General features: G+C 32.1%; 4 protein-coding genes across 4 annotated transcripts; 2 read left to right on the plus strand and 2 right to left on the minus strand.

The window, feature by feature from the left end:
* Positions 1-1,365: 1,365 nt before the first annotated feature.
* LOC11430268 (protein NUCLEAR FUSION DEFECTIVE 4) lies at positions 1,366-4,556 on the minus strand. The gene is made up of 3 exons (XM_024785210.2): positions 4,134-4,556; positions 2,628-3,442; positions 1,366-2,183 (listed from the first exon to the last, which is right to left on the minus strand). Exons 1-3 carry the CDS (start codon positions 4,461-4,463, stop codon positions 1,715-1,717), a joined length of 1,614 nt encoding a protein of 537 aa, XP_024640978.1. The 5' UTR covers positions 4,464-4,556; the 3' UTR covers positions 1,366-1,714.
* A 1,324-nt stretch (positions 4,557-5,880) lies between these two features.
* Positions 5,881-7,475, plus strand: LOC11429398 (thiosulfate sulfurtransferase 18). Its single transcript, XM_003612146.4, has 5 exons — positions 5,881-6,228; positions 6,574-6,653; positions 6,765-6,835; positions 6,920-6,973; positions 7,141-7,475. Exons 1-5 carry the CDS (start codon positions 6,074-6,076, stop codon positions 7,216-7,218), a joined length of 438 nt encoding a protein of 145 aa, XP_003612194.1. The 5' UTR covers positions 5,881-6,073; the 3' UTR covers positions 7,219-7,475.
* Positions 7,476-8,617: 1,142 nt separating this feature from the next.
* Positions 8,618-12,367, plus strand: LOC11424123 (MLO-like protein 4). The gene is made up of 15 exons (XM_003612147.4): positions 8,618-8,899; positions 8,994-9,051; positions 9,154-9,380; positions 9,727-9,843; positions 9,958-10,018; positions 10,130-10,239; positions 10,333-10,407; positions 10,504-10,589; positions 10,789-10,838; positions 10,987-11,027; positions 11,130-11,300; positions 11,398-11,433; positions 11,508-11,575; positions 11,703-11,763; positions 11,914-12,367. Exons 1-15 carry the CDS (start codon positions 8,771-8,773, stop codon positions 12,259-12,261), a joined length of 1,638 nt encoding a protein of 545 aa, XP_003612195.1. The 5' UTR covers positions 8,618-8,770; the 3' UTR covers positions 12,262-12,367.
* A 7,815-nt stretch (positions 12,368-20,182) lies between these two features.
* LOC11433981 (F-box/kelch-repeat protein At3g23880) lies at positions 20,183-21,575 on the minus strand. The gene has a single exon (XM_003612149.3). The coding sequence runs from the start codon at positions 21,532-21,534 to the stop codon at positions 20,392-20,394; it is 1,143 nt and encodes a 380-aa protein (XP_003612197.1). The 5' UTR covers positions 21,535-21,575; the 3' UTR covers positions 20,183-20,391.
* Positions 21,576-24,181: the final 2,606 nt, after the last annotated feature.

Below are 24,181 nucleotides of genomic sequence, written 5' to 3' on the forward strand. Positions count from 1 at the left end.
TGAGACTTTGAGTGACCTGTGATTAACAACTATTGACAAATCATCTTCACACCTAAAAGTCTAAAATTCCGTGCTCCCATGTCAAAAGAAGAAGAAAAAAACTCAAAAGTAACATGATCATCTCAATGTTGAACCTGTGTCTCTGTATGTATCTTGGAATATAGTACACTATTTGTTCTGAACACGAGCAATAAGTCCAATCCACACCCCAAGACATAAGAAAAAGCCATAATCAAATACACAAGCATGAAACAATGTGCTCCGATGCAAGAATTTTCACTTCGTGGCACACTAGTGGCTTCAAGATCATAAAGATAACCAGCAATGAGATCAGAAAAGAGGAATGAACCAATAGAAAGGTTGAGAATGAGGATGTTTTATAATGAACCATGTTATTTGAGTCCAAATAGTTCTGAACCTGCTGATTGTGTAAATAGTAAGACGAACTCCATAGCATATACCAACTAACATCAAACCAATGTATAGGAATCATGATAAGGCCATAGCTAATGCATTGTAACCAAAAAACATCAGAATTTGAGAAGCTGCATTCCAAACTAGTCTTGGCATGCCTGATTTTCTGCAATATAAATTTAACATTTCAAGGTCAATAAATTGGTAGAATAGCCATCCCAGTTCAAAAGAAAACAATTACAAAGAACACAAACAGAGAACATGCGATATTCGGTCACATATTCAACCAATTGTGCCTACGTCTCCGACCATAGAGCGGCCACACCACAGTTCTCATATTGAAGCTAAGGGTTTACAAATGACAACTTGTGTTTAAATACCACAGTCTAGTTTAAAACCAGCTAGATTGACATACCCAGTTGTCAGTAAACTATGAATCATCCGTAACATAAATTGCAAAGAATCAATGTTAAATGAAACTGACGTGGCTGCAGTTACAGAGACATAAAAATATTGACTCAAAGCTCCGATTGTGATCACATATCTTATTATTTTATTTTTTTAAAATTATTATAAAGAATCAATTTTAAATGCAGCTAATGTGGCTTAAACTGTAATCGCGGAAAAGAAGGTACTGTAATCGCATACCTTCTTTTTAAGAAAATAACCATGTCTATAAAGAATCAATTCTAAATGCAGCAAATGCGGCCTAACTTACAATTGCAGAGACATCAAAAACTTTGAGTCATAGCTCATGTTGCAATCGCATATCTATTTATTTTTTAAAACTATAATTATAATAACTAATTAAGAAGTCATATATATGAGAATTGAAGAAACAGTAGTGACTAGTGAGTAAACCTGATGTAGTATTCGAAGAGCGGACCAGAAAGAATGCGCCCAAAGAAATCCCAAATGCTAATCAAAGAAATGAACAAAGAAACACCATGGTAACCAAGTGCTAATCATTAGTTCCATCTTATTGATAACACATAGTCCTGATTTCCAATTCTGAAAATTAAATTGATCCTCATTATAAAAATCAAACATCATAAATATATGGTGAAACTACGTTTGCCATTGCAAACTCAAGTTTGAGCTTCCCACAATAGAGCCAAACAAGCATAAAAACAACTCATGTATTACTTCTTATATACATTAACGATACATACACAACTTTTTTCAAATTCACGTGACCTTTGATTAACACACATTGGAAATCATCTTCTAACTAAGCTATAAAACTCTTCTAAAAAAATTCCTAAGTCTATGCGAAAAAAAGTCCAGAAACACCATCATCTCAGTGTTGAACTTGAGAATTGACAAGATTTCTCTCTGTATGTATCTTGGAATATACATTCTTTGTTCTAAATGCAAGAAACAGGTCTAATCCACACCCCAATACACAAGCGAAAGCCATAATCACATACACAAGCATGAAACAATGTGCTCCACTGCAAGTGTTTCCGCCTCCTGGCACACTGGTGGCTTCAATATCATAAAGGTAGCCGGCAATGAGACCAGAAAAGATGAATGAACCGATAGGAAGGTTGAGAATGAGGATGTTGTATAATAAACCATAGTATTTGAGACCAAATAGTTCTGAAGCTGCTGCTGGTGTTATAGTAAGACGAACTCCGTAACATATTCCTACTAAGATTGAACCAATGTATAGTGACCCTGGTAAGGCCATTGCCAATGCAATGTAACCAAAAAACATCAGAATTTGAGATGCTGCATTCCAAACTAACCTTGGCATGCCTGATTTTCTGCCATATAAAATTAACATTCAAGGTCAGTAAATTGGAGCTTCTAAAAGGTTTTAAAACGCGGTCACCTAGCACTATTAAAAAAACCAAAAATTGAACTTAACCGAATAGAAGAAGAAAAAAACTGTGAATGAGAGTTCATGAAGGTTCAATTTGGATCGGTTCAATTAGTGAACTATCCGTCACAGTTTGGTTTTTTTTTCTTCTTTCTAAACAGTTCTAATATAAAAACTTGTTTTCTTTTTCAACTGTCCTAATTATATGTTAATAAAAGCAATTCAATACAGTTTGAATTGAAAAAGTAAAGTTCAATTTTTTGTAAAAGTCGTTTTAGTTGGGTTCAGAACTATAGAATCCATGCACAAAGCCTTTAACATAATTTCGGTTCAGTTTTATCAACTCTTATATGGGAATTGAACAAACAGCAGTGACTAGGGAGCAAACCTGATGTAGTATTCAGAGAGTGATCCAGAAAGAATGCGTCCAAAGAAACCCCAAATGCTTATGAATGAAATGAACAAAGAAACATCATGGTAACCAAGTGCCTGTCCCATTTGTCCCAAGTTATTCATCACACATAGTCCTGTTCCCACACCACATAGAAATGATACAAACAAAACCCAAAAATCAATAGTTTTAACCATTTCAATGATTGTATGCTCTTCACCTATCACCGGTTTTCTTTTAATCTCAACTTCCTCTTCCTTGGTGCGTGTCTCTTCCTTTTCTTCTGAAACCTTTTGTGCCAACAAAGGTTCATGAACCTCTTTTTCTTTGTCAACACTAGGCCTAGTTTTGAATACGACCAAATATAAAGGAACAAGAAGTGGCATAGCTAATAGGATCAAAAGTCCTACTGTGAAAACCAATGAAATAACATGTTTATGAGGTCCAGAGATATCAAATGCCAAGAGATAAACAGCTACTGTAACTGCAATCAAGTTAAACACATTGAAGAACTGCGTCTCTTTATTTTCTTCTGTGGAAGTTGAAGCTGGTGGAGTTTCATGAAGGAAAATAGCAGCAATGAGACAAATGATGGCAGGAACAATTGTGAGCATTAATAGAAACTTCGATGGGTCTGAGGAAAATAAAGCTGTGCATATGTCAGTGAAGATTGCTGTGCTGAGTCCTACATAACCCTTTAGAATGCCGGAAATTGGACCACGATTTTTTGGAAAGTTTCTCATGCAAGTTACAAGTACTGCTGTGTTCATCCATGTGCTGCTGTTTCCACCCATACACAAGAATATACACATCTGCAAAATAGTTCCAAAGTAATAAAATAAATTGGTTTTTTCCTTCTTGAAATGTTGTATTCATCCAACACCCTGTCTAAATATTATATACTACTTAATTAAACATTTCTATAACAAAAGATATTATAAAGTGCTTATGTATAGAGATATTTCTATAACAAAAGATAAAATTACGTGAAATTGCTTTCATATAAGCTATCTTGGAGAACTTATAAAATAAATTGAATACAGCTTATGGACTAATCATAAGTTATTTCCCTAAGCTCTCCAAAACAGTTTCACCAGCTCTTATGCTAGTAGATAAGATCAAATAAGTAAATCCAAACAAGCCTAAAAATTATCAGGGTTCGTTTTCCTTAGGAACCGGAGAGTTGAGACAAAAAAGAACTACACGTAGACTTTTGGCTTAAAATTATAGATTAAATTTGTATGTACTATGTTAGTATATAGTTTCTTTAAACTATTATAATCTTTGGTTCATGAAAAATATTAAAGTGTATACCAAGCTTTGCTCTGGCTTTAAATTGGGCTCCAACAAGTGGGTGGTGGGATTGGTCACTTCGAATTAGTCTATTCTTGGATCAGATACCGAGTTTTCAAAAAAAACAATTTAGTCATGCACAACATATTTGTGAATGCCAGGTTGAAAATGTAAGTTTTTTATAAGAATGCACAAGAATGTTATGTTTACCAGCCAATAAGGAAGAGGGGCTATTCTTTGGCTAACAACAAGCCATTGAGCTCCATAACCAATGAATCCCATAATAGCACCAATGATAAGAATAGCTGAAGTTGGCCAACGATCAGAAACAAGACCTGATAAAATACCAAAAGCTTTGCCAACATCTTTAGCAACAGAGAGATCATTAAGCTGCATCTGAGTTAGAGCCATTAGAGACTTTAACACATCTGAATAGTTTGCAAATGTATAATTGTTTCCACATATTGCTTGAACCCATATGGCTGTCACAAATCCTAGCCATTTTTCAGCTGCAAAATTATTATTAGAGAATAACAACATAGTGATTAATTAGAACAAATAAATTACTATGAACAATTTGAAGGTTAAGAGAACATATATGACTTTGCTTGGTGTTACATACTCTTGCTATTTATATGTTCCCTTTCTTTATGAATTATTTGACACATGGTGGTGTTACTATCACCAATGACAAATCTTATGCCACTTAGGCATATTTTTTTGGAGTGATAATTGATGGTGATTGGTGGCGTGATTGCTCTTAAAATTAATTAATTAATGCAACAAGTCAGATAATGAACATGGTTTTGCAATTCTGTGTGGTGCATAACAAACACAAGTGGACTTTTTCTCTTTTAGGCCAATTTTCAAATTCAAATATTTAACACATGTTGCAACCTTAGAGAGATCAATGAACTGTATATAAATTGTTTTAATTATTTGGGTCTATATGAAAGTTGGATGTATAAAATAATATAGGTCGTTATTTGCAAATATAATATTTAAAATGTCGTTATTAACCATATCAACAACTCCGCTCGTAGAATCAAACAAGATGCAAAGTTGCCTGTATTGACACGTTAAAGTGTGTTCTAGTTTGGATTAAGAACCGATGCAAACATTTCATGACTTAACAAGTTAGTCATCTAATTTTTTTATTTTTTTATTTTTATTTTTTTTAATGATTAGTCTTTTACGTCATAAAATATTTGCATCATTATTCTCTTTTCATTAAACTCTATTAAAAAGTGTTCATATGGTCGTTTAATGCTAAGTTGATAAGTTGAGTTTTACCACTCTAAAAATTATGATTTATAGGTGTATTATTCAGTCTTGGTTTGAAATGAAATTGATCGATTACTTGATTTATAATGTTGTTATTGATAATATATTTATTTGTAAAATTAAGTGTGAATTAGGAAACAAGAAGAAAAAACACATGTAAGTAATTATGTTTGATGTCATAAACACTTTTTGAACATATTACCTCAATCTTAAGCAATCACATAAATACTTTTTAACAAAATTGAACGAAAAAAAAAGGATAACAATAGTAAACATAACCAATTTGTTACATTTTTTTTAAAAGAATAAAAAAGGTGCGAAAAAACAATAATCAAAACCAAAATAAAATTAAAATATAGATTTAACCCGCCAAAGTCTTTCCTTCTAAAACCCTCCAAAATTCAACTCACAAGTACACCTATTCAATCTTTTTTTTATCCTGTTATATCATAGGATATGTCTGTCAACCTACTATTTGTTAAAATGTTATTAACTTATTATACTTATAGTATAGCCAAACTAATACTAGTAGGAAAATCGTAATCAACAAACCGTGCACGTCCTTCTCAAACAACTAGCTACAGCAGCACACCATAATACCATTACCAGTAGTATTTAGCCATTTTATTCATTATGCTTTTTATATTCTAAGGAGATCATTTTCGAGTCATAAACCAAGCAACAGAGACACCAGATTTCAAACCAAACCAACATGCTGCTTACATATAAATAAACTTACATTTATTGTGTTTTTCATATACTTCAACTGAACTTAAATGCTTTAGTAAAAATCACTTTTCATTTTTCATTTTTCAACATTTGCATTTAAGATTAACTAGCTTGCAAGTTACAAACCATATACAACAATGGCTGCTGTTTCAGCAAACTTGTTACCTCGTTGTTTGGCGTTTTTTCTTCTTCTTGTTTTTGTCTTGTGTAGCTCAGGAGCAAAGGTTGTCACCATTGATGTACACGCAGCCAAGAATCTCATCCAGACCGGTCACATTTATCTTGATGTTAGGTAAACCTACAATTTTTTTGTCTCTTTGAGATTTGTTGATTTTTTTTGTTTGATATAAACAAACAAAAGAATCAACAAATCGAGAAAATGATCTCTTTATCACAACTTTCCCGTAGATAAAGATTTGATACGGTCCACCACCTCTAAGCAAAATATATCATATCGTAGTTAGTCAAATTAGATGAGACACTTTCTTGTCTTTCTTCCCTTTGGATAAAGAATTAAAAACTGCATGTTTTTATATAATAAAAAAATGGCATATAGATTAAAACAAAATTCTAGTTAATTAAAGACTAAAAACATATTGAATTCAAAGCTAAATCTAAATCTTTTGGTGATTTGTAGGACGGTGGAAGAGTTTGAGAAAGGGCATGTAGATGCAACTAAGATCATTAATATTCCATACCTGTTGGATACACCCAAGGGTAACAAACTTTTCAAGCTCTCATACTTATAATAAGATAATTATAAATATGTCTTTATTTACCAAAATGTTAAGATTATTACAAATTTCATGGTAAATTTTTGTAAAGCAGGCAGGGTGAAGAACCTGAATTTTGTAAAGCAGGTTTCATCATCTTGCGACAAAGAAGATTGTCTCGTTGTGGTAACTATCATCAATTTTTTTGGTAGGTTATTTACATTTTCTAATTATTTTGCTTACAAATAAAAAAAATATATACAATTTCAGGGTTGCCAAAGTGGGAAGAGATCTTTTTCTGCAACTTCTGAACTTCTAGCTGATGTAAGTCATGTTTCAAGAAATTGAAACAAATTTCATCCCTCATTTAATAAAGTTTTTTCATATATGAAATTTTAGTCATTCGTTTCATACTTACTTTTAATAATTAAGTTTCAAATTCAAATTATGTAATGTAGTGGTTTATTGTGCTTCCTTTATTGAATTGATAGGGTTTTAAGAATGTGCACAACATGGGAGGAGGTTATATGGAATGGGTTAGTAACAAGCTTCCAGTGATACAACAGTAGCCAAAGAAGAACAATAATAAGTTCTTATTGATATGATCATCCATTTTTTGTTTTTAAATGGTTTCATCATGGAGAATGAGATACCACATTTGTAATAATGTAACAACTTTAAGAGAGTTTATAGATTTTACTTATTAAATACATGTTTTAAAAGAGGGCAACATGTTGCTATTTATAACCTATTCCAAGAATGCACACCAGTGATCTTATAGTTAATTATTTTGTCCAACTTGAATAAAAGATGGTTTAATGTCACAGTTTATTTGTACTGATAGAGCCAATAGATATGTTATTGTGCATCATTAGTTGAAATTGCCAAATCATCACTTTAATTGTATTGAAATAATTAAATCATGGCTATTCCAAGTTATCGAAAAACTTATCCTTTCATGTATCAAGCAATAGTATTCTGATACTGCTAGAAATCAAATCGACTGATCATATAGCTACTGGATTAAATTATACAGTTGTACACAACCTGCGTGTCTAAAAAAAAAACAGGTACGATATGATTAATTTCTGACATTGGGTCAATGTGTCTAATTCTTCTTCAATCAATACCAAAGCAATAGATGAGCTTTACATTTATTTTAGGGATGTTATTTAAATATCGAAAAGTTGACAACATATTTCACAATGTATAAAAATAAATTGTTTATACTCCTTCCGTTCCTTTTTAAGTGTCATTTTTTGAGAAATTTTTTGTTCATATTTAACTGTCATTTTCGAAGTTCAATGCAACATTAAATGTTGTTTTACCAATATTGTCCTTAGTTATTTATTGCGGAGAGAGAAATATATGAAATGAGATATTAAATGAATAAGGTCATTATAGTAAAAGTATAGTTTATTGCATCAAAAGTAGTATCAATTGTTGATTGTCTTGATTTGTGTAAAATGTCAAAATGTGATAATTAAAAAGGAACGGAGGTAGTAGTTATTAACTTAACTTGAAAAAAAAAGTTAAAATAATGAGATTGTATCTAATAAATATGGTGTTTGCACTTGAAAAAAAATAAAAAAATATGGTGTTCGATTCCTTTTCTACACATGATTGAGATTTTATAAACTAAACTTATGTTTGGTGTCACAGTGGTAATCGCAATGATTTTTTAAAAGCTACATTTTGTAACTTCTGTAAAATCATGTAAATCATTGTAATTTTAGATACTCACCGTAATACCAAACTTGCGTACACTTACGAAAATGTCTTCTAAAACAAAAAAGAGAGTTAGGCCCATGTTGAATAACCAAGCCAAGCCAATAGTGAATAAGTGACATGTCATGCGACAGATCCAAGTTGAAAATGACAACTCAACCTAAACTGAGACAAGTAGTTGGGAAAATCAGTTAATAAAATCAACTAGTTCGTGACAACAACATAACACATACATGTGCCCATTTATTAATTCTCTTATGACACGGTCTCAACATTTTGTCACAACGCAAATCCACCACCAACCACATTAATGCCCAATGTTCTAAATTCATGAGACCATAGCTAATTTTGATCAAACATTTTCATCATAGTGTGTGTTGTTTTTTATCAAACATGGTGGAAGAAAATAGAGAAGAAGGTAGATCCTTAGCCGAGACCCCTACTTGGGCTGTTGCAACTGTCATCACTCTTTTGGTTTCTCTTAGTTTCTTGTCTAATGGCACATTGAAAAAATTGGTTAAGGTACATACATACATTACTTTGTATATCCTTTCTTTCTAATTTCTCACATTCATACATGAGTTTCTTATACATTGAATAATAATTAATGTCACAGTGGTTGGGTAGAACTAAGAGAAAATCCCTTCTCTCCGCTTTGGAAAAAATGCAAGAAGGTAAGGACTATGTAATGTAATTGTCACATTACTATAAAAAGTTGATTATAAATGGAAATTAGAGATTGGAAAATAGCTGATTTTGATATCTATTTCAAGCAGAATTGATGCTTTTTGGACTTCTGTCATTGCTGATGGGCCATTGGATTATTTTTGTGGCAAAGATTTGTGTCAAGTCATCAGTATTAAGCAGCAGATTTTTTCCATGTGCACTGAAAGAGAGTTTTGGAATTGTTAAACATAATGTGTGGTCCAATTTAGAATATTCAAATAAAACAATTCTCAAAGAGCAAGTGAACAATGATGGTCTGCATAATTTCTGTCCTAAGGTAGTTTTTCCACTTTTTCTATTCCTTCCAGATCACATTTAGGATTTTATTTATTTATTTTAATTGGAAAAGTGTAATGCAAGCAAAATAATATTATCTAAGTGATTCAGTTCCGATCAATAGTTCAATTCTAAAGTGGATTTAAAACTGAAACTTCAGATTGAAGACGTATCTGGTGTTCAACGCTGATATGACACTAACACATTTAGTTCCACTTGATCACACTTAGTTTCTAAAAAGTATAACTAATTTCTACATGTTAGTGTCTATGTGCGGTGTTGTTTGTATATGTGTCTGTGCTTCATAACGTTTCACAATGAACTGAAAACTCTCATTTGTTTCACAGGGTCATGAATCATTTGCTTCTTATGAAAGTCTTGAGCAGCTTCATCGCTTTGTGTTTGTTCTTGGGATCACTCATGTTTCCTATAGCTTTGTTGCTGTTGCACTAGCCATGATCAAGGTTAAAATAGTCATGACATCAAGCTTCATTCCTATTCTATTTTCTATGGTTATTTTGACCAATAATTTCTATGGTTAAATACACACAAACTTTCTTATTTTTGAGTTTATTCAGATATATAGCTGGAGAACTTGGGAAAATGAAGCAAAGACTATGGCTATACAAAGCTTACAAGGTTCTGAGAATCTTGTAACTGCAATGAATCAATAATTAGTTTATTTTGCGGTACATTAATTTTGTGATTGAATAATAATAATTCTTTTTTGATCAAATTGTCTTAGTTTAGATACTTCACAAAGTACTTCAACTTCAAGCATAAGACTGAAGCGGCTTAGTACATTCATTTTTCACCAAGCATCTCATCCTTGGAGTCATCACAAAATTCTTGTTTGGCTGGTACATCCCATCCTTAAAGTTTCTTTGTCAACTTTTCCAACATTTTCATATCGTTATTAGAATACTGATATGGTTGATGAAAATATGCTGCAGCTATGTTTCAGTCGCCAATTCTGGAGTTCCATCAGTCGCACTGATTACATGGCATTGCGCTTAGGCTTCATTACTGTGAGTATTATTCTTTTATCACAACATAAGTGTAACTTACATAAAAAATGGATAGTCATTTTTCCTTTTATTGTTTATTTTTCCGGTGTTTTATAGACTCATGACCTTCCTCTAACATACGATTTCCACAACTACATGCTTCGAAGCATGGACGAGGAATTCCGTGACATCGTAGGTGTTAGGTATATTTTCTTTCTTCAGATGAATTTGGTGGCTTTTTTAATAATCTAATTGACATAATAAACTTGTTACTATAGTACTAATTGGACTGCTAATTAAATTTAATAATGGCGAGTCGATGCAGTCTTAGTTTGCTATTTTTCGTTACACGTTACTTTATATTCTGATTAATTTGATAGTTTATCTGATTTTTTTTGACAGTGTGCTTCTCTGGATATATGCCATATGCTGTATTTTTCTAAATTTTCATGGTAAGTTGCTGCTTGTTTTTAAATTAAGTTCATTATTATGTTGGTAAGAACTTCAGATAGAGTCTTAAGCAAAGCAACTTGAGCAAATAATCTGTTTTAACTTGGTGAACTCAACATTCAAAAAACTAAACTTATAATTTTCATTCAGGAAACAACTTTTACTTTTGGCTTTCCTTTGTCCCGGCAATTGTAAGTCCTAATGACGATATATACTCTGACTTCTTTACATGCCATCTTCTACCAGTAGTTACACTTCACTAATGATTTTTCTTGTACTCACTTGCATTTTAGTTGATCCTCATAATCGGTACTAAATTGCATCGAGTCGTGGTAAAATTGGCTGTTGAAGTAATAGATCATAGTCCGTATATGAAGCCTCATCGGTTTAACTTAAGAGATGAACTCTTTTGGTTTGGAAAACCAAGGCTTCTATTGAGATTAATACAATTGATATCCTTCTTGGTAAGCAACATATTGGATTTCCATTTTACTTTTTTTTCTTTCTTTCTTTTCTGATACACTTGTTTCGATTTCTTCGTCGTCTTTTGATATCTTGCAGAATGCGTTTGAAATGTCAACATTCTTATGGTCCCTGGTAAGAAACTAGTATTGTATCCATGTTACTTTACCAAACTCATGCTATAATCATTGTCCTTATTTTGAGTACAGTGGGAAATTGATGATCCTTCTTGCTTCATGGACAACCGAACATTCATTGCGATCCGCTTATCGTTTGGGTATACATTTGTTTTTGTTTTTGTTAGTGTTATTTCTACAAAAGACCTGAAACACAATTCCACAAAAAAAAAAAATAATAATAATAATAAAAAAAAATCTGTTTTTTCGCGTATTTTATCGCTGCAGGGTCGTCTCGCAAGTTTGGTGCAGCTTCATAACTTTTCCTCTGTATGTTATCGTCACACAGGTGAAGTGTCCTCATCAATATGTTCGAACATTAACTACTTTATTCATCGACGGTTGAAATTACTTATTTTACCCTTTAAAGTGAATTGATTACTCTAGAAAAGCTAAATAGGTGAGTTTTGCACTCAGAATCATGGTTATATAAATGCAGATGGGATCAAGATTCAAAAAAACAGTGATATCTGAGAGTGTAAGGAAATCATTATCTAAATGGCAGAGAAGAGTGAAGGAGAAACAAAGTTCCTCTTATGAACTCCTTAATACATCAACAACAACATCATTGGAGTCTTTACTGCATGGAATGGACAATTCAAATCACTCTGACTTAATCAGTGAGATTGAGGAAGGAAGTTCCTCAGGAATAAAAGATATTTGTCATTCTAACTTTGATGATGTGTCAATGATTCAAAGCAATGCAAAAATTCCAAGTTATGATGAAGATTACCATGACCATTATCATGATGTAAAACATGATTTGCCTCCCCCTCCACTGTCTTGAGAAAGTGTTGCTTGTATTGTGAACAACATGATGAATTGAATTGGAAAACTGACTTCCTCTCATACTATTTATAGTTTATATTAAACTAATTGCTGCATGGTTAAAAGACTCCACAGATGCCATTATGTTGATACCAGACTCTCATGGTAAACATGTAGATCCAAGTTCCAACTCAAGTTTGCCTAAAATCCTAGGATAATCTATCAAGCATTCCATTATTTGCATCATATTGAGCTAAATTGGAATACAATTTTTTCTACGAAAACAACAACATTATCCGAAACGCAAAAGGGTTTAAATGAAGGCTGCAATCAAGGATTCCAGAGCATTATCCGTTAATGAACATTATTTAGAATTTCAAACCAACTTGATCATCGATTGAGTATTTTTCTTTCAATGAGCCAAGTCAAAAAATTAATAGGAGAAAAAGTTGCACTTGAGAACAAACACTGCACAAGATGAGCTACTAATAACTGTGGCATCAACAAAAATCTGATTTATGTTGCTGGAGCCAAATTTGGTGTGTGGTAGCAGCTTGTTAACTTATCTTAACAGAGTATGCGGATCCCCTTCCCAGATATGACAACAACATCCTTGTTATATGTTTGGTCCTTCAATACCAAATTTGCAGCCTGCTACCAATTGAGGTGTAACGATCGGTTCAGTTTGCGTTTTTTTTTACGAGAAAAAAAATCGCAACGAATGAAAAGTGTTTGGTTTGGTTTAGTTCTTGATAAATTTTGTCAGAAGACCCGAATCAAACAAACTTGATGATAATTACGGGTTAGTTCAGGTGATCGGTTCAACTTAAAATTGTTAAAATAAAAACTGAACAAAATTGCAATTATTAAACACAGCTCTATGCCTCTACCTCTATCACTTTGATAATGACTTAAAGTACAAACCAAACTAATCACACACAAAAAAATATATATATAATAACTCAAACGAAATCGACCATGAAACGTGAAATCAACTTAGACATAATCTCTTCACTTAGAATATAAATCAAGTTTTTTTAGCTGCTTAGAAATAAACTTAGCAAGGCACATAGTGGTGACTATGGACTATCATCATGTAGCTTGCTTTTAAATCTTTCTGGAATGGTGTTGTAGCTTGATGTCCTTCTCCTTGTGGAGGATAAATTACTTGTAAAGGAGCACTTCCTATACTACATTGATTTGTCTCAACTTTAAATTACCTGCAGAAACAACAATATGGTAAGCAAAACAATAAGTCAGTGGCTTGATTTGTTCAGACAAAACAGTGAAGAAATAGCCAAATCAAGCAACAAACTAGCCAACTCAAAGCACAAAAACAGTGAATAAATACAAATCAAGTAACAAAAATAGCATATCTTGAAATCCTAAAGCAAAAAACTTGCCAAATCAAGAAAAAACAAACAACAAATTATGAAGGAGAATGTGTGTGAAAGAGCAGAAGCAGCATAGAAGGAGTGGACGGCATAGACACAGTGAAGGAGAAGGTGTGGGATGACATGATTGTGGTTCGAAGAAGGAGGAGGAGAAGCCTGCGAAGTGTGAGGTTTTTGTTTTTGTTAAGACACATATTACTTACATTAGGCAGTAAGGAAACGAATCTCCTCAGGTGGGTGGGTTCATAAGTAAAATCTGTCACATGTACCTATTGTGTTTGGTTCTTGACAATTTCAATCTGGTTTTGACCCGAACCAATAAACAACGGGTGATTTACGGGTTGGGTTGGGTTGGTTTGTCGGGTACAATGGATTTATCCGGGCCACTTACACCCCTAACTACCAGCGAGTAATTATGCAGCAGCCTATTACAAAAGGCAGCAGCCAGTAGTCTTTGTAGACACAAGAAGTCAATAACTAACCAAAAGCAGCTAGTAAAATTAGCATCAAGGCAAAAACACAAGAAAATTAACATCGCGGACCCAATTTGTTCTTCGACTACAAGATCAAAGCAAATCTACTGCCTAGCATCTCATTATTAACTTAGCTACATTGTTGAATATCACTTTAATCATAGTAGATCTCTCCACAATAATTTCATTGAGCATTGTTTGGGAGCTCATATAGTCATATTCAAATTAATGCCGATCAAACCTTATCTTGGGTAAGGCGCCAAATATCAATTTTTATCTAGATATCCTTTAACCACAATAATATCAACCTGTCAAAAACGAAAAGAACTATGTGATGCTTTTGTCAAACACATCATTCATTGTAACGCAAAAAGACTTAATTTTTCCAACAAATTGATTGTGATGTTGATCATTAGTAATAGTAGTGAGAAAGGCATACATAGATTATTTCTTGCAAGTGTAGAAGCAAGTTGCGAGGTCTTTTGAATAGATTAAAGGGTTAGGAGTTGTATAAGGACAAAATTATACAATGGATGAAAGAGTTGTTGAGAGAGTAATTGAGAGGCAGTTACGATCAGCGCATATAAACGTTGAAAAGCGTTACGGACCTGACCTGCATGGATCCTAAGCTTCCGGATCATAGGTATTGGGTTATGTGTTTGGACTTTGGGTGCTGTATGAGTGGAATTTAAGGTTTTAGTACAGTCTAAAACAATACACTTACATATAAATTATAGAAAACATATAAACTTTCAACTCCTTAAAGAAATGTATATAAACTTTCAATCTAACGGTTGGGTGGTTTAATATTCTTATAATATATTATACTGATATATTTGATCTCTCTTTAGGAATGTTAGCTTATACCAGACACGCGGTTTTGGCTAAAATTCACGTTTACGACGAAAGCATAATTGGAAACAAAACATGTTAAACTCGCATTTGAGAGAACCAAAACACACATAGACAGTTTCTACCACTATACCAAACAGGCGCATAGTTGGTCAAAAAGTCGATTGAATGCAGCAAAAAAACAGACCTGTGATTTACTTTGCTGAATAAACCAGCAAAAAGAGTAACATACAGCAATAACAAATTAAAATTGACTTATTGAATCAATTACCCTCATGACAAACCAACGCATTAGCTAATCAATCATTGTAAACAACTGTTAATTTTTTACTGCACTTAAGTTCAAGCAGTAAGATAAACGCTGACTATACACTCAGCACAAAAGATAATAAGTACATAGCAACAACTATTGCTAATATCTCACTGCACAAATAATCCAAAAGACAAACAAGTATTTAGTGGTACACAAAGCAATGTATTGAACAAACAATGAGCAGAACTGGTTTCAAGAAGCTGATGCCCAGGGCTTACTCCCGTCAACTGAAAGGGTGGACCAGTAGATGCTTCTGTCGTGAACAAGTAGGTGACACTAACACCCTATTTTATTATTTATTTTTTATTTTAATTGAGTTTAGATATCTTTTTATAATTTAGTCGATTTATTTTGATGAGTGATATTTTGTTATGTTATATGTTGGTATATATTAGTATAATATATTATGTTATTTGGTGTTGAAATATTATGTTATTTGGTGTAGAAATATATGTTATCTGGTGTAGAAATATATTTCTTATTTGGTGTAGAAATATATATGTTATAGAAATATATTTGTTATAGAGACATATTTGTTATTTGTTATAGAAATATTATATATATATATATATATATATATATATATATATATATATATATATATTAAAATAGAATATTGAGATGTGAGGGGCAGATTTGGAATAAGGGAGAATATATTAGGTTTATAAAAAGAGTGGTTAGGAATAGAGAAACAGAATACGTGAAAACAGTTTTTGGAAGAAAAGGGAGAAACCAAGATAAGAGAAGAGTCAGAGAAGAGAAAGCTGTAGAACCTTGCGATCATCTAACCTAGGGTAAGGGTGGGACTGACCTTCTTTAATCATAAGTATGTAATCCTGAAAAAGGGTTTAACCTTATAGTTGTTAATAGGTTTTGATGTTGTAGAATTAGGGTTTGAAACTAAAATTGATCGTAGAAAGAGTAGATAATCTGATGAATTAGGTTGATAATTGGTGAATTTCTAAAATAATGTTTTTGGTCAAGTTTTATATGGTTTTGAGTGCCTTATCATGTATAGAAATGGTTAGACAAGTTTTGGAATCAAATTTGGGCATTGGGAAGTAAAAATTGGAATTTTGGGATGATAAATGGGTTTTTCCCGAGAGCTGCACAATGACAGCATCTCCTGTTTCATGTTCTTGCGTCTTTTTCACACGTTTCTGTTTTGAATTGGCCTTTGGTGTAAACATGAAAGTTGTAGATAATTGTGTTAGCTTTCCAGTGGCTTTGGTTTGACTTGAAAATGATTTTGAGATATGATGAAAATACTCCAAGGAGGTCTTAGTGAAATTTTATGAAAATTCAGCATAACCGTTTCTAAGTTAATCCAAAACTTATGGAATAATTCCAAACCTCAAAACTAGAAGTACTAGGGGTTCATTAAGTTGTTTAAGAGTATTTAACCTATGATTGATGAATTATTATATGAATGTATATGTTGATGAATATGATGTTATATGATGTTGTTCATGATTGATGAATTATTATATGAATGTATATGTTGATGAAAATGGTGTTATATGATGTTGTTCATGATTGATAAATTATTACAAGAATGTACATGTTGATGAATATGATGTTACATGATGTTGTTCATAATTGATGAATTATGATATTATGCTGCAAAGTCGTTGTTGTTGTCGTTGCCACTGTTGTCGTCAATGTCGTTAAAGTTGTAAGTTGTTGTCTAAGTTGTTGAAGTTGTCTAAGTTGTTGGTTGCTGAGTCCATGCATACTCATATTAAGTTGAGGGTTTGATGTTCTGGAATGTATAATCATTCATTTAAAGTTGGGGGCTTGACGCCCTGTGAGCCTTTTTCGCTCTATAAGTTGGGGGTTTGATGCCCTGTGAGCCTTATTCGCTCTTAAAGTTGGGGGCTTGATGCCCTGATTGGTACCACATGCATATTGCATTTGTTGAGTCGTTGTTGTTGCATTGTCAAGTTGATGTTGTTGTCGTTGCATTGTCGTTGATGTCGAGTTGTCGGTGTTGTCGTCGTGTTGTCAAGTTGTCAAAATAATTAATGAGTTGTTATTGATGAATTATGTGAAGCATTGTTAATGATGATTTGAAGTTAATTGATGATGTATAGTTGGAATTTTTTGAAGCATTAACATTATTTAATTGTTGTTGTTTATGTTTATAAATTCTCTTACTTAAATTATTGTTAATTAGTTTTACTAATGATGAATATATGTTGTTTTGTGTTGTTAAATTCTTTTAAAGAATTATATGCTTATTATTATAGAATGTGAAATCTCACCCCTTCTATTTGAATATTGCCTCTACGTAAGTAACATGTAAATAATCAGGATTAGTTGTTGAAGTGAGTTGACTCTCTCACGTGTCGTCTTAGGGTCGCTCTGATACGTAACGGGATGGGGATCTTTTAATTGTTTTCCTTGTATTACGTATTTTTATGAATTATGTTGATGAACCACTTAGAATGGAATTTTAATAAGTTGTTTATGTTTAGAGCCTAAACTATGCCAAAACTCGCTGTGGGCTACATTCATCACCATTCATCAATTCACCTCTAAAGATTGTATATAAATCATTCTCACCTCTGTCAGCATAAACCATCTTTGTAGCAAGGACAAGCAACCAAGCTGAATTTTCAATAAAATGGACGTGACCTTTTTCCCACCGGTAATCCTCTTTTACTTCCTCTAAGTTACCATCATAGTATATTAGTATCTATTTGATTTCGTGACATGTTGTAATGGTTCAATTTGACTTGAACAAATATATATTTAATTCAGGGAAGTTCTTAATTATTTCTGGTATTGGAATTGTGATTAGCATTTTTTACACACTTTATCAAGAAGAGCTTAGTAAAATCACATCTTATGTTGCAGTTGCAGTAAATTTTGAACAACTTAAGCTAATTGATATATTGCATATATGCCACCACATTAGCAATCGGTGGCGGAGGCAGGAAATTGGGGTAGTGGAGACAATATTACATATAAATTTTAAATTATTTTTAGAATGAATTATGTAAATGTTAAAATTATTATTATAAAAAAATGTTACTATTATTCTTTTTGTACCTTTTTACCGGACGTCCCAAAATTAAGAAAATAGTAAGCATTTCAAAAAATACATTAGCCAGATTTTTTTTTTTAAGGATTACGTATAATTTTATATTAACTAAGAAAACATATAATAAATCAAGAAATTGAGCTCAAGTGTTAAATGAGTTTCATCAAAAAGATGAATCGTTCGAGAGAATTCGGGTTTGATTCTTTGGTGGAACAATTTTTGAACAAATTATCAGAGTTCATTTTTTTTTACTTTGAAAACCTAGAGGGTTAACGCCAATAAAAAGAAAAATATCATATTTTTATTGTGTGTTCTCTCTAAAAGTAAAATATAGAGAAATGAATGTTTTTTTTTTAGTGAATCAAATTAGACTGGTGCTAGTCACACAAAAAAAAAAAACAAGTTACACTCTAGAATGACTAATATACCCTTTAACTAAAATAAAAATTTCAAATTAACTAAATTTACATTAACGTAAATTGAACATAAGTAAACTTAATTTAAATTAACCTAAATTGAACATAAGTAAACTTAATTTACATTAACCTAGATTGAACGTAAGTAAACTGAATTTACAAACTTAATTTACATTAACCTAGATTGAACGTAAGTAAACTTAATTTACATTAACCTAGATTGAACGTAAGTAAACTTAATTTACAGTAACCTAGATTGAACGTAAGTAAACTGAATTTACACTAACCTCTTATATACATACGTAAACTAAATTTACATTAACCTAAATTGAACATAAGTAAACTTAATTTACATTAACCTAGATTGAACGTAAGTAAACTGAATTTACACTAACCTAAATTGAACATACGTAAACTTGAATTTACATTAACCTACATACGTAAACTACACTAACCCCTTTTATATACATACACATAAACTTAATTTACACTAACCTCTCACTTAAAATCAAATTGACAGGCATATCTCATACCAAAACAAACAATAAACAAATAGAAACTCATCGAAAATGAAATTCATGAAATTCACTAACCTTTATGAATATAATACAGATCAATAACAAAGATGTTGATTCAGATATTGGTTGCACATCTATGGTGATTTGTGGATGAAGGGGGTAAGGGTTCAGAATGATCATAAAAGATGGGTTTTTAAAAATTTACATGAAGAGGACAATTTTGATATTATTGTAAAATTTTAAATAAATTTAGGTGTAACTTATTTTTTTTGGAGTGTGACTAGCACCGGTTATCAAATTAATGGCTTTAATGGATAAATATATGTTTTTATATTGTTTTATTATACTTTATAAAGTTATAATACTTTATGCCAAAAAAATAGCTAGGAACCGTTAATGGGAAGAAACACACATATATACATGTGGTATAGAGAAAAGCAAAATGGAAGTGGGGGCACTGCCTGCAGAGTTGGCAACATAGCTCCGCCAGTGTTAGCTAGCAATGATAATGCAATTTGGTAAAAAAAAAAATATGTAGCCATTAAAAGGAATTTCATTTCAATTGTCTTAGTTATTCCCGTAGAAACTTCTTAATGGCCGAAGATTTTTAGTTTTAGATTTGCTGGTTTTGTATCTTTTTCTACCATGTCAAGAGTAAATTTTTCTCCATTTTTCCAGCTAGGAGCCCATCTCACCACATCCAACAAGTAAGGAAGTTGATTTAAAGGAAGATGATACCAAAAGAGTCGAAATTGGCTAGGACATGACAAACTTGCGTTCACGCAACGCGTAGGTCTATATCTAGTTATACTTTATTTTCTAACAAAAGTCACCGTACCACCCAAGTCAAACCACTGTTCCCTCGTATCATTCCTCATGGAAGAACGAGGGTGCCACGCATGCATACAACAATGAAGAGTGGGAAGGCTGCCACAAAGTTACAACAATCAAACGTGACATATAATACTTAATTTTAATTCAATATGGACAGAGTGTAAAGATATTTTACATTGTTAGTTAATTACAATCCTTTGATTAGTAAAAACCACTACAATCGTTTGATTAATTAAATATCTTCTAAGCAGTGACTTCAATCTAAACATTAATGTTACTGAAAAATAACAATACAAATATGATTTAGCATTGCGGCGATAGCAGACTCTCATGGTAGATATGTAGATCCAATTTAGGTTCGATATAGTAGATATTTAGATACGATGGAGGAATTCTAGGAAAATACAAACCACGACTATTTAAGTTATACAGAATAAGTTGGGAAGATGATGTGTTCATGAGAAGAACAACGCCATTTTCTGATATGAATAACGGTTCAACACAAGGCCACAAAGATATATTCGAAATTAACAAGTTTTCATGAGGGATGGACATCAATTTTGTCCATGACTCGGCAACTCCATACTTTTTCATCATCCACAGCTGCCAACGAGTGTCAAGGAAAGAAGTACAAACACAAATGCAGTTACTCAAAACATACAGGCCAGGACTGTAGACAGCATAACCATGTTGAGGAAGCAACACTTGTCGATAAGTCTCCTTCTCAATATCAAAGGAAAGAATTGTGGCTCTACCATCTCTTTCATCAACTATCCAATTCAAAGTGCCACTCACAAATTTCCCTAAGTGTTTACGATTAGGAGGATAACGTGGAAAATCTTTAACTTCAACATTTTTACAAGAATTTTCACCAAAGGTATATATCATAGTCTCGGTTATACGCGAGAAAGCTTTAACTGCAAGCAACTTGTACTTGTGATTAACTTGATCATAGCCAAAACCATAATATATAAACCTGTCAATTGTTGGAGAGCTCTTAGATTTCAAGTTGATGGAAGGATTCCACAACCTGACACAACGTTGATAGTTATCATAAAGACACAAGAATCCATTGCATGAACCTAAAATAGTATACCGCTGATGTCCCGTGTTGCTAACGGGTATAACAGTGGTTGATGAGTTTTCTAACAGTGACTCTATAGGATAAGTTTTGATTTCCCAGGTTCGATAAGCGCTAACAGATTCACAAGCGACCAATTGCGGATACACGGTTGAGATCAGAAAGTGGTTGTTTGCGAAGTGTGTATCTGAAAATAGGGTTTTCCATGATTTGCAAACACACTTGAATCGAAGGAGTGATCTTACCGGAAGCCTGAGGAGGATTATGACGATGAGTTCTTCTGGCAAGAATGGCAATGGTTTGTTGGCGGTGGTTTCAGCAACGGGAAGAGTCGAATCGGTGTTGTTAACATTTTCACCACCCATAAGAATGTTCGTATGTGCGGCCTTTTACTAAGCGAGAGAGAAAAGAGAATATTATGCATTTCACATTATACAATTATTTTAGATCTCTATTTATATAGAAGTATAATTTATACCTTAAGTGTTAAGTATTTAATTTAATGGACTCCTTAAAAAAAAAAGAGTATTTAATTTAATGGATAAATATAAAAAGATGTGACTTAGCAGCTAAGTAAAATAATGTTAATTTTTTTTTTACAAAAAAAAGTAAGTGTACAGATTTTTAGATATTTACTTATGATATTTATAACTCTTAGTCTATGTCTTGTTAAAGCCTCGTTAGAGAAAACCCCTAGTGGAGATAAATTCTAGTGGGTGAAAAACAGTACAACAATATTCTTTTGTCTTATAATTTGCTTTGTTAAAAATCTTATCACAAAAATTCAATATGATAAAACCATTGTTAATGAAGAAAAAAAAAGTGCAGAACGTATATTTGTCTTCGATTTAAATTGAAGAGTCAAAATCACACATTTTAAATTTGAAAGACTAAAATTACACAATTTTAAAATGTGGGGGAAAAAGCAAATAAGTCTTAATTTTCACTAGTGTTAAGTGTTTATGTAGTTTGTCTAAGAATAGCATTATGTTTGTCTGCTCTTTTTATTGCGCTAATGCTTATGAATTACGAATAATATTTTTTTATGAAATTTTGATTGAAATTATTATATTTTAATTAAAGTTATAGGTATAGATAATAGATATTTTACAATTTCATATTGCAACAAATTTCATATGTCCTCGTGAGCTAAGTTCAGTTGGTATAGACAATGCATAATAATATGTAAGGTTTGGGGTTCGAAACTAGCCACCACAAAAAAAAAAACAAAAACAAAAACAAAAAAAATAATAATTTAAATACTTTTCTATTTATATTTATATTATATATAAATAAAACAACCTCTTTCAGCTCTTTTGGGTTGGTTTTTTTCTTTCCAAAAATGCTCTCAATTTTCAATACAAATAACACATGTAACAAATAGATAAGAGTAAATTTAAATATTAAAATAAAAATGTAACATACATAAATGTCCAGTTTTTCTTTTATCATTTAAAAAGTGTAACAAACTATATGAATGTATTTATACTTACTTTTTTTTTATCCCAAGTACACCCGTATACAATAACTTTTTCTATAATAAAGATTGTTGTTGGTGTCATTAAAAAAATAAAAAATTTACATTATATTTTTTTGTTATCCCAAGCAGGGTAATTGACAAAGACAGGGACTATTTTGAAATATTGTCAAAAGTTTCTCAATTAAATCCATGATTCTATGTTTTTTTCACATGAGGAGAGATTTGATTGAAAAACTTTTGACAAAGACAGGGACTATTTTGAAATATTAATAGAGTCGGGGACTAATCTGAGAATCCCTTACAAATACAGGGACCAAATTGATGGTTTACTCAATTATTTTCTAAAGACCTTGAATAAATGACTGTTACTTTTTCCACCCTATCTTATTCTCACGCGCTCTTTTTTTCCTTCCAAAATACCTTATGTTCAGATTTTAGAATCCGAAACAGATAGTTATGATTTTCATATTTTAGAATCCGGAAGAAAGCAAAACCAATGGAATCTATGTTGTATTTGATACTAAAGGTCTCTGCTGACCGCCATATAAAATGCAAAGCAATTGCAGGGATTCTATGAATGGTCAGTGACCATGACATCATAAACAATCATAAAACTAAAAAAAGTTTAAGAAAGACTAAGAAAATATAGGAAGCGAAGAATGAATGAAATTGTTAAAGCATGCAGGACTATTTATAGCTTATAACCTGTCCTAGATTGTAACTACAATCAAAGGAAACTTTTTCATGATCCAACTGACCAAAAATACATTAAACACACCACAAACCATCCAAACCTTGGGTGAAACGCCACGTTCCACTTAGCCTGGGAGGTTTCGGATTATGCAATCCGAAAGTCTCTAAATGTTTTCGGATTCTACAATTCGAACAATACCTGACTATGTTTAAGTTTTATTTTTGAAGTGTTTTCATGGCGAATGACATAGGAAAAAATTATTTAAAAAAAAGTACAAAAATAATCAAGCAACTTCAAACAACACAATAACAGAAGTGATGAATCTTCTAAGAAGGTGTTCAAAGAAGTGATTTTGTACTTGATCCAACTAGCTTGCCAATTGACATTTCGATCGGCAGGTCAACTGGTTCAAGTTCACAAGAACCTCTTTGAAATCATATCTGCAACATAATGATGAAAGGAAAGGTGTTTCAAGGGGATTGTTTTGAGTTAGATTATGTTGCCTTTCCAACTGACATAGGTATATTGCCAAGGAAACACGATCTAGCTTATAGAAACCTCTTAGTATTCATATCTTTCGAAAGATTTTCAAGAGTTTTTTAATTTGCTGTATTATACATTAAGTGAACCAAGCACGCTTAAGTTTCATTGCATCTTGGACCACCCAAAAAACCTGTGTTGAACTGTTTTGAAATATATAATCTAAAACCTGACTTGCACCCTATATATTTTTGTATATTTTATATCTATGTGTTCATATCTTTTGGAATATTTTTAAGAGTTTAAATGAACATCTTTAACGTAAAGTTCAGGAGAGAGTTTTGACAACATGATGAAG

The sequence above is a fragment of the Medicago truncatula genome, chromosome 5 (genome assembly GCF_003473485.1).
Source record: "Medicago truncatula cultivar Jemalong A17 chromosome 5, MtrunA17r5.0-ANR, whole genome shotgun sequence".
Lineage (NCBI taxonomy): Eukaryota > Viridiplantae > Streptophyta > Magnoliopsida > Fabales > Fabaceae > Medicago > Medicago truncatula.